Source organism: Pogona vitticeps, chromosome 5 (genome assembly GCF_051106095.1).
Source record: "Pogona vitticeps strain Pit_001003342236 chromosome 5, PviZW2.1, whole genome shotgun sequence".
Lineage (NCBI taxonomy): Eukaryota > Metazoa > Chordata > Lepidosauria > Squamata > Agamidae > Pogona > Pogona vitticeps.
In genome coordinates this window covers 41,023,510-41,034,650 of record NC_135787.1, presented here as the reverse complement: position 1 = coordinate 41,034,650, position 11,141 = coordinate 41,023,510, and the positions used below count along the sequence as shown (strand labels likewise).

The window sequence follows — 11,141 nt, the reverse complement described above, 5'->3', positions numbered from 1 at the left end:
TTAATACATCATGCGAAAGGCCGGACTGGAGGAATCCTAAAACAGAATTAAGATTGCTGGAAGAAATATTAACAACCTCTGATATGTAGATGATACCACTCTGATGGCAGAAAGTGAGGAGGAATTAAAGTACCTCTTAATGAGGGTGAAAGAGGAGAGTCTGAAGCTCAACATCAAAAAATCCAAGATCATGGCCACTGGTCCCATCACCTCCTGGCAAATAGAAGGGGAAGATATGGAGGCAGTGACAGATTTTACATGATCACTGCAGATGGTGACAGCAGCCACGAAATTCAAAGCTGCCTGCTTCTTGGGAGGAAAGCGATGACGTACCTCGACAGCATCTTAAAAAGCAGAGACATCACCTTGCCAAAAGTACGCATAGTCAAAGCTATGTTTTTTTCTGTAGTGATGTATGGAAGTGAGAGCTGGACCATAAAGAAAGCTGACCGCCGAAGAATTGATGCTTTTGAATTGTGGTGCTGGAGGAGGCTCTTGAGAGTCCCCTGGACTGCAAGGAGAACAGACCTATCAATTCTAAAGGAAATCAACCCTGAGTGCTCACTGGAAGGACAGATCCTGAAGCTGAGGCTCCAATACTTTGGCCATCTCATGAGAAGAGAAGACTCCCTGGAAAAGCCCCTGATGTTGGGAAAGTGTGAAGGCAGGAGGAGAAGGGGACGCCAGAGGACGAGATTGTTGGACAGTGTCATCGAAACTACCAACATGAATTTGACCCAACTGCGGGAGGCAGTGGAAGACAGGAGGGCCTGGCGTGCTCTGGTCCATGGGGTCATGAAGAGTCAGACACCACTAAACAACAACAAAAGCTAAGTGCTGTGTTTTAATGTTAACTTTCATGGGTCAAGTCCACTTCCTCAAATGTAACAGACTACATGGCAAACATTTATACATGGCTCCAGAGATAGTGGTTATTTAGTACAGTAGTTCTCAAACGTGGGTCTCCAGATGGTCTTGAACAGCAGCTCCCAGAAATCCTGGCCAACACAGCAAGTGGTGAAGGCTTATGGGAATTGCAGTCCAAGAACATCTGGGGACCGGTTTGAAAACCACTGAGTTAGTAGACACAAGTTGCAAATTGTGTGAATGTGGCATTTGAAATGTAGTAATGACTTAAGACTCATTTGATATTCAGTTCTTTTCCTTGGAGCTTTGTTTGGATTTGGGGTAACAATCTACAGTATATACATTCTTTTGTAATCAACACAAATGATGTAACCTAAATCTACGGTGCTTGTTTCCATGCAGTTTTGATTTAATGGCTGGAATCTTGTTACGCAACTCTGCATGGTACAACTGAAATGATGCCATCAATTGTATCCATTTGGGGGAATTTAAAAAAATTGTATTCACCCACCACACATTCCGGAGATCCTTAAAGATCCCGTTTGCCCTCGGGAAGTCTTTGAGACCCAAGGAATTGTGCTCTTTAAAGCACAATTGCTGCTGTGATTTCTAGTCCCAAAGCCAGGAGTGGCAAGGTCGGCCATCTGCCTGTTGCTTTCCCTGCTGAACCCATTAACCAAGAAAAGAGGGGAAGTAGACAGCGGGGGGGGGGGGCAATTAAAGGGGAGTATACCTCCAGATGCACTTACGTACAAAGAAAACAGAATAAAAGAACAGAAGGAAGAAGAGGCAGGAGCAGAGGGACTGAGATCTTTCCTGATCTAAGACAGGTGAAGAACTAGTGGCAGAACAGAATCAAATCCCTAAATAATCAAAAACGGGAGTTGCATGACCTTAGTCTTTTCCTGAGAAGCAACAGTATTTGACCCATCTGTGTTTTGAGGGATTCTTGCCTGAAAGCCTGGTAGATAGCTGCCAATCAGTGTTGACTATTCTGGGGCTAGATGGAGCAAGAGACTAGCTGAGTAGAATGCAGCTTCCTCAGTCAAAGTCTGGTCTTAGCACACCAGTTTTAAGGAAAAGTGACATAGGTTAATGTAATGAGATTCTCCACCATGGCTATAATGTGCCAACAGCTCCTTGAAACAACTGCAGCAGCTTAAATATGTCTAATTCAATAGAACTCTTATTTTCACCACATTTTCTGGCTTTTCTAGCATTCTCTTTCTTCAGCTTCTGTTTTCTCTTCAGCTAGACTAAGCTGTCCCCTTTCTCCTCTTTTTGGTGACAATTGAAAATGATTTAGTCAGACAGGCTTTTGATATTTAATGCAGTATCTAACATAGCTAGTTGCCTTACGCTTGCTGCCATCATATCCCTTTCAATGTGTTATTTTTTTAAAAAAATTATTAAAGAAAGTTAATAACAACACTAACATAAAATGTGTATACATACAATGCAATACACCTGTAATTTCCCTCCTGTGCCACCCTTACCCTTGGGACTAGGTGATCAGAAATATCCTTTTAATCCCTTTTCACCCCATTCCACTCCAAAAATACATTCATTCTTCTGCCGGCTTATGACCTTTCCCTTTCACAAAGACATACAGTAATTCAAATATAAATTCCATACCTCTTTTAAATCATTATATTTTGTCATTCCCCTTCTTATTTTAATTTCATATGTTAGTTTATCATTAATCACTAAACACATTTCTATGTACCAATCTACAAGATTAATTTTCATTTTCAATGTGTTCTTAATGCTTTTATACTTGATGTTTATTTTACAGGATGACTTTAGTATTGTCATGTTTAATAATTTTCTAACACATGTTTTAATTTCTGTTTCTTTTAATGATCTGTCAGGTGTCTTGAATCCTGTTTCTGGGTGAAAGGCAGCATAAAAGTGGAATAAATAAATGGCTAAACATTTATGAAGAAAAAATGCATTCTAGTTTTTTCCCTCCTGCTTAATTTTTTTTCAATGGAAGAAGTGTTGTGTTGGTCAGGATCTGATGGAGTTAACCAGAGGGCTGCTTCAATAAAGAAAGAAAAATAACCATTTTGACAATTAGGTCTTTTCATGGAACAGGATAATTATTATAAGGTTTACTGTGCATCTTTTGATGATACAACTCCATTGCATAGGGGTGGGGAGGATCAACCACATTTTATTTAGATTTGCCAGTCAAAAAACAGAGGCCAAAATCTCCCTGGTTTCTGTACAATTTTGTGTTTACAACATTAATGTTAAAGCCTGGAGAAATAATAGCTGTAACTCTCGTAATGCAGTGGGAAAACCAGACTCCTGGCCTTTAATTTACTCAGAGGGAATACCTGAAATCCAGTGTTTAAAATGGTAAAACAATTAGTCACTTCACAAGCCATTTTTATGGAACTACATCAACAGTTTATGTCACCATTACAAACGCAACATATGATAAAATATAAAATTAAGTGGGAGTACACTAGCAAGCGCATTTCTGCATTTTCTGCATTGACAGTTCATAGGTATTTGAATAATTAAAATGCTTTTATATCATTTAGCACATGGGGACAAAGCATCTGGAGCAGTAAAATGTAGAAAACAATTTTGGAACCAATTATATAGTTCCAGTATGGAGAACAGGAAATAAACTAATCTCCAAAACCTGTGCCCTTTCTTCAACCAGAAGTTGCTCAGAGCTTCATGCAAGTTCTGAAGCAGAGCCTATAAATATGTTCAACTGAACATGCCTGCAGGGCTCTCATGACCGGAAGGCCAGCCTCATCAAGTGCATGATCAATACACCGATCAGCACACGATCAGCACACTGAACTGAACGTGTTTGCAGACTCTGCTTCAGATCTTTGCATTTACAGTGGTGCCTCGCTAGACAGTTACCTCGCATGACAGTTTTTTCACTAGACATTGACTTTTTGCGATCGCTATAGCGATTCGCAAAACAGTGATTCCTATGGGGGAATTCCGCTGGACAATGTTTGGTCCCTGCTTCGCAAACCAATTTTCGCTAGACAGCAATTTTGACAGCTCCCTTCGTGCTCGCAAAACGGGTGTTTTTGGGACTTAAGCTTCGGAAGACAGCTATTTAAACAGCTGATTGGCGGTTCGCAAAGCGGCTTTCCTATGGTCGATCTTCGCTAGATAATGACGATTCTTCCCCATTGGAATGCCTTAAACAGGTTTCAATGCATTCCAATAGGGAAATGCTTTTCGCTAGACTATGATTTCGCTAAACAGCGATTTCAGTGGAACGGATTATCATCATCTAGCGAGGCACCACTGTATCATACAAAGGTCTGAGTGCCTCCCAAATGTGATATGACATATGGGCTGTGGTTTAGGTCTGTCCCATGTCCCCAGCATCTTATTAGCCTTCTCCACAGTTCAGGTGCAAAAATTTGTAAACAGTCGCAGAAGTACATATTAAATACTGATGTCAATGGAAATTTCTGCTTCAGTAGAGTTGAACACTGAGTCAGGGTGCAGTCAGTGACATACAAATCGCACTGGATTGTGCTAGAAAGGGTTGCTTCCAGGGTACAATCTTAAAAAGGACCCTTTTAAAGCGACCCTTCCATCAAGTCCCACCCCCAAAGCAGCACCCCCAAAACAGGGCCAAAAAGGTCCAAACAGGGCACAGAGAAATTCTAAACTGATAAAAAATGGGATATATGATCAATTCTGCCTCTTAACACATGGAAGAGATTAATTAGTCTTCCTACACCTCTGAAACAGTGGACTTGACACTCTACATATCAAAGAACACAGGTAAATGTGGCTTTCCATATATTGTTAGACTGCACCTCATCTCTAAATAAAAATAGTTGTATGCTCTTAAGTCAATTCTGACTTATAGCAACTCTTTCCAGGGTTTTCTAGGTGGAGAGGACTCAGAAGCAATTTACCATTCCCTTCTTTCAGCCATGTTCTGGGATTGTGCAGCTTGCCCAAGGCCACACAGGCTGGCTGTTGTCTTGGGATGCACAGTGAGGAATTGAACTCCCATCCTCTGGCTCTGCAACCAGAGATCTCCTAGCTCATAAAGTCAATGGAGAGGGACAGTGAGAGTTACAATCTAAGAATATAAGTTGCCCACCTCCAGCATAAAGGCAGCCTTTGAAACTCCTGGATGCTATAAGAAGGATGGAGGAGGGGGGAGAAGTATGGGAATACCTCAGTGCATGAATACACATGTGTGCACCAATCTGAATTACAGCACTAGACTGCACTGAACAGGGTGGCAAGGCCATCAGGGCAAAGAGGGTGCTACCCACATCAGGCTCAGCCAGCACACTCCTGCCCGCATGCTTACTTATCAGTATATGGAGGTTTGGGCCTTCCCTGTGTTTCTTTCCTGCCAGAGTCCCAGCCATGCAATCGGTGGCAGTGTGAGAGAGGGAAGCAGCAGACAGCAGCTTGCTGTTCCTCCTGAGTTCCTCCCACCCTTCGCTGCTGCGCTGCTTCACCAACCCCAGCGGGACACCAGCTACCACTGGCCATATACATTTCTTCAAGGAATAAGTAGCTCCTCTACATTTAAGCATGAAATTGGTGAGGAAAATGAGGCAAAGTCTTTACCAGTGGGGAATTCACCCTAGTAATGGGAAATCAAATTGATACAACATTAGAACACAGATTTAGGTACATGGTACTAGCATGGAGCTGTATGGTAGACAGAGGAATGGGGAACAAGTGAAAACTCGGACAAATCAGACATCCTCCATGATGCTCAAGCCCAACAGTGTGCAACCAAATCTGGATCTAATCCATAGGTTTCAGTGGCTAGAATAATGCTATGGTATTTAACATAGTAACATGATATATATATTATAGTATACAGTACTTTAGGGATCCCTGTATTCATGAGGGATCGGTTTCAAGGCTTTCCCATGGATGCTGGAAAATACAGAACACTTTTTAAATAGTGTACGCTATATGAGCATAGTCTCTGTCTCTCTCTAGTGGCCAGTTCTGGTAACTTCATCATTAAAAATTATTATTTGGGGGATTTTTCTTTTATTATTTTTAATATTTTCAGACTGTAGATAAGTGAATCAGCAGATACTGATCCCATGGATAAAGGGTCCTACTGTATAATAACTAGCCAGCCTTAAAACAGCTACCTACAAATGGACATCAGTGCTTGGCAGTTCAAGAGTTTTGCAAATGCATTACTGTTTTGTGGGTTTAATTAAAAAAAACCCAGCACACATTAAAAACAGAACAATTTGAATTTATTCAAAATTCATCTCAAAACACAATGTGTTTAGTTAAAAAAACATTCAAGACATCAAAATAGTTCTAATTTAAAAAGAAACCTTGTTAGGAATAAAAACAATTTACATAGAGTTGAATAGGGAGTGGGTGGTAAAATGGTAAATTAGGCACTATATTAAGGCCAGCATCTCTAATTTCATTCGCTATTTCAGAGGTATGACAAATAGCCCATTTACTTGAATGTAACCATGTAGGAATGAATTAGTAGATCCTTCCACAGTAACATGATTATTGATTGTATTAAGGTATCCTTTACAGAGAACTACTTTCCCCTCACACTTGAATTCATCTTCTAATTTTGGAAGCATTATTGTTTGGGGAGGGACAATGAATCATGAAATAGAAATATTCGATATGGATTCTGTACCTGGGGAAAGGCTTGTTTTTTAAAAAGACATAGCAACTCTTTTTAAAAAATGTTAAAAGACACCAGTTGCATAGGAATTTAAACATAAGGCCAAGCAGAAAATTAGGCATAATAAGGATCATTTTAAAAGCACTACGGTGTCATTTCCACCTGAATTGCAATCTAATTTGAAAACAAAAATATCACAGTATCTTCTAGTACTACAAACAGTGAATGTCAAACTGTCTCATTAATTTTCATACTAAAAACCAATACTAAGGCTTGGTAGCAGTAGAAAACCAAAACGTATTGTTTGAACCTGATAAGTGTGTTAGCACCACAGTGCTAGGATACGTACCTGATGTTAGAGATTCTACCTTCTGTAAAAGTTATTGGTTGCAAATAAAGTGTTCTGATCACTCATTACTGCACAAATTAAGTGGTGAACAGGATTATGCGGTGTTTAATTCTTCAGTGCTAAGATCCCTTCCTGCAGAATCTTTGCTCACTGAACAATGGACACTATCACCACTGAAAATACAACAGAAGCTTCTCTATTAGTGTGCTATCACATAAAAGACAGATAGATCCTAAAACCAATAGTCTATAATTACTAAGTCACAGCCATTTATGTTAGGAAGGTAACCTGTAGACTTCCAAATATTCTTTTCATGTATTAAATATAAAACATAGGTATTTAACAAATCATTTCTTAACAATTCAAGTAGATTAAAATTGTGAAACTATTTCTTGCTAATTCATTTTGAGCTATTAAAATGCACTTCAGACCTTAGTTTTAATATCATACAAGTAGCTTACTTCCTAGAATGTTACCGAGCAGTGTGGGAGTAGGGGAGTGTTAAATGTACATTAGCTAAGGAAAGCTGAACCAAAAGGGAAAAGTGCATAAAACACTGTAATACTACAAACATGTTAACTTCAGGCCAAAATGTTTTCTGAGACCTAAGCAATACTATTTTACACATTATTTTACATTGTATCAATTAACCCAGATGCCACAGGCTACTGTTTTATCTCACACTGTTGCCATTTTGATTATTATATATTTCAAGGAAAAAATCACTGAAGAAATGTCCAGTATTCTTCTGTCACTTAATTGCAGCTGCTTTTATAAACATTTCAATGGGATGAGGAGAGGATTTTTTCTTTTCATTTCACACTTTTTGTTGGTGTTTCAGATTCTGTGGATTGCCTGCCATCAGTCCAAGCTTCCCGCGTACTCTTCAGTGCTAAGGTTTTCTGTTGGTCAACCACCACGTAATCAACTCTTTCATCGGCCACATTGTTGCCTGAACCACTGCTCTTTTTCTGGAAAAGAAATGCAGAAGAAAGGAGGGGAAAAGAGGTAAGCTAATAAATGCCTGCAGGTTGGCTCCGGAATGTTCCCTTCTAGAAGAGACTAAAGACCATACTACACAATACACTTAGTATGTTTTTAGAAGATGTATATCCCAGATGTGAAAGATGGCTGTTTAATCTTTCCTCAGTGTTGTGTTTTCCATCTAAAGTGCTTTGTGTTGTAACTGGTTACTGGAAGGCAAACACAGGTTTAATTTGAAAGCCTGGTCCCTGAGAGATTTTTTTCTGTGGAAATCATATTTTGGCTAACTGAATGAGATGCATATTCTCTTAAGTTTGACACTAGGATCCAGCAGAAGCTCCCACTGAGAGAAGCAAATATCACCAAATGCCCTCTACCTGTCATATCAACTCCCACAGTCTCTCAAGGTTTTTGCAACTCTTCAGAGCAAATATTTGGGTGGCGGACGAGCTGCCATGGGGCAGGGAGGAAGAACAGGCAAATCTCCCCACCCATTCTTCATCTGAAGCATCCCACGAGTTAAATCCTGGGCAGACCAGTTCTGGATTCAAGTTTATGTGGGAAAAAGGAAGTAAACTATCATTTAAATTTTTTAACAGTCATGCTAAAAGTGGTGTCTTATCCTAAATGGCAATACAGTGAGAAGTCCACTGCAAGAAAAGCTGTGAGCTTAAAAATCTAATGGCAACAAGTGACATTTACAATTTCATAGTTTTCCATCCTGTGAATATCACCAATTATTGGCAGCAGGATTTAACTGGTACATTAATCAGATAATAGTTAAATTGATTTATTGGCAGGAGCTCAATTTAATCATTACAGTTGAGCGTGAAGAGCATTTAGCTCCTAAGGCTATTTTAGCTTCAATATGTTGCAATAATGTGGAATGAAAAGGTAGGTACTGTATTAAAGACAACCTTTCTTTCTCAAAGGATGTGATATGCTAAGTGCCCATGAGTAAGATCTGGAAAGAGGAAGGGAACCAAGCTTTGTTACATCATACAGCAAGATTGGAAAAGTGTGACCTTTGAGGTGCTATTGATCTCCAACCCCCATCAATCCCAGCCAGCAGAAGTAATGTCAGGGATGACAGGAAAGGAGAACCCAATGAAAATATGAGAGCGGCAGGTTCCCAACCTTTGCTGTATGTGAGTTCTTCCACATATGGACTTTTTTTTACACATGGCAGACTAAATTACATCCATGGTTTTTCCAAAACATATATGATTCTTCTAATGAATGTCCTAATTTCAAGTAACTGTATTCTACCAAACCATGAAAAGTGCTCATTTTCCCCACACAAGTAGTCATTTCTCTATTTTTATGGACAGCAGGATACGCAAAGCATTAGTCTAACTTAATTTTGTAAGCCTCATTTTTCTAAACAGACGGACGAAAGAAATACTAGCTCTAATCCAGAGATCTAAAGATAAAAGACCCTCAACTGTAAGCTGCAAAAGATGCAACCTCCTAAAGCATTTTGTCATGATGTATATTCAGAACTGCACTGCTCAGTTTCGTTTACCTTGCGAGGTGGGGTAGATTTTCCAGAATCTAAATCCAGATCTAAATACTCCACTTGTTTGTCACCCTTCGGTTTTACCATAGGGCTGCTTCCGCCATCGAGACTGCTACTGCCAAACAAACCCTGAAAATATAATTCAAATAATTAGGTCAACAATAGCAATGGCTTTAATAGGAAAGAGTTAAGAACACTGCATACTTGAAACCAATTAGACCAAAAAACAAGGATAAAAAATCATGGGAACATGCTTGTAAGGAGCCAGCAATATTTTAAAGCCAACACTGCCTTTAATTAACATTAATGTTGAGACGGAGTCATAATGGCTATACTAACATATATGGCATATTTGCTATCTGTGCTTATAAGGATTCTCCTTTCCATTCAGACCAAACGGTGATTGCAGTGAGGAGAAGCTGAAGAAGTTACGCTTTTGGATTACAAGCTCCCAGAATCCACCAGCAAGCCTGACCAGTGTTATTGCCCCAAAAAGCAATCTTTCCAAGCTCTGCTATGAAGACATGACAGAGGCTGAGAATATTGCACACAGAAGTACATGGCTCAAGAGATCTTCTTCCTCTTCTCAAAATAGCAACACCTGAGATTATCCAATGAAGTTGAATGAGGGGAGGGGGGCGAATCAGGATAAACAAAAAGAGTATATAATTGAACCCTGGAATTAATTGTCAGAAGAAGTGACAAAGGCCACCAACTTAGAAGGCAAAATGAACAGACAAATTCATTGGAGGATAAGCTGTCAGTGACTACAAAGCCATGATGACTACTCACTACCTTGGCAATTAGAGGCAATGTGCTTCTGAGGAAGAGTTGTTGAGGGCAACCATTTGAAGGGCCTATTGCCACTGCATCCTGCCTAATGGGTTTCAATAGACCAAAAGCAGGGAATCCGACACCTTCTAGATGCTGCTGCCCTCCATCTCCCATTTGTCCAAGCCAGCATAGCCAATGGTCAGTTCTGGCCAAACTAAAGCCACATGCTCCTCACCCCTGCCATGGGGCAGCCAATACAGAGTACACAATATTGAACTATATAGGCCTTTGACCTTACCCAGCTGTGTTTATAACAAAATGAAGAGAGAAATACTGATATGCTAGGATCATGCAAACATACTCCATTATTTTCCAGCTTTACATTTTCTTCTTCTTCTATTAAAAAACCTTATGACTGTATCGTCCAAGAAGAAAAAAGATTCAGTATGGCCCTCACCATTGAACAAGATGGCCACCCCACCCCTAGAAAACTCAAAGGCTGACATGACTTTTTTAAAAATTGCACATGTGTAGGCATATTTAAAATGCAGAATAACATACTGGATCATCACTGGACCGATTCGGGTTCATGGCAACATAGTTCTCATTCTCTTCACTGTCATGTGAGTCGCTACTAGAAGTTGTGCTGTGAACTGAATCTGGTCGCGGACACAAAGGAAACCTGGAGGAACTGAATTAAGACAAGAGTATTTTGAAAACAGAACCTGAAAAAACAATACCAAAGTATCCGAAATTTAGAACACTGCAGGTTTTGCAGCTATCATCATCATCATCATCTTAGAATTGCAGAGCTGGAAGGAACCCCATGGATTATCAAGAAGCACAGCGGGGAATCACACTCCCAATCTCTGGCTCCACATCCAGATACTTAAGCCACTGAGCTATCCAGCAATTCATTAGCCATACAACCAGCTACACAAATCAAAAAACATTACCCGGGCATGCCCAAACATATGACAGCCATCCACAACAATCATACACACCAG

The 11,141-nt window shown here is 39.9% G+C and overlaps 1 protein-coding gene across 7 annotated transcripts in view; it reads right to left on the bottom strand.

The window, feature by feature from the left end:
- Positions 1-6,093: 6,093 nt before the first annotated feature.
- GAB1 (GRB2 associated binding protein 1) overlaps positions 6,094-11,141 on the bottom strand; it is a 112,996-nt gene continuing 107,948 nt past the window's right edge. For all 7 annotated transcript variants that reach the window (XM_073001614.2, XM_073001615.2, XM_020783048.3 and 4 more), the window contains 3 exons: positions 10,696-10,825; positions 9,367-9,489; positions 6,094-7,828 (listed from right to left, as the gene is read on the bottom strand). In XM_073001614.2, the coding sequence (XP_072857715.2) occupies positions 7,670-7,828; positions 9,367-9,489; positions 10,696-10,825 (412 nt within the window). In that variant the 3' untranslated portion in view covers positions 6,094-7,669. The remainder of the gene's footprint in view (positions 7,829-9,366; positions 9,490-10,695; positions 10,826-11,141) is intronic.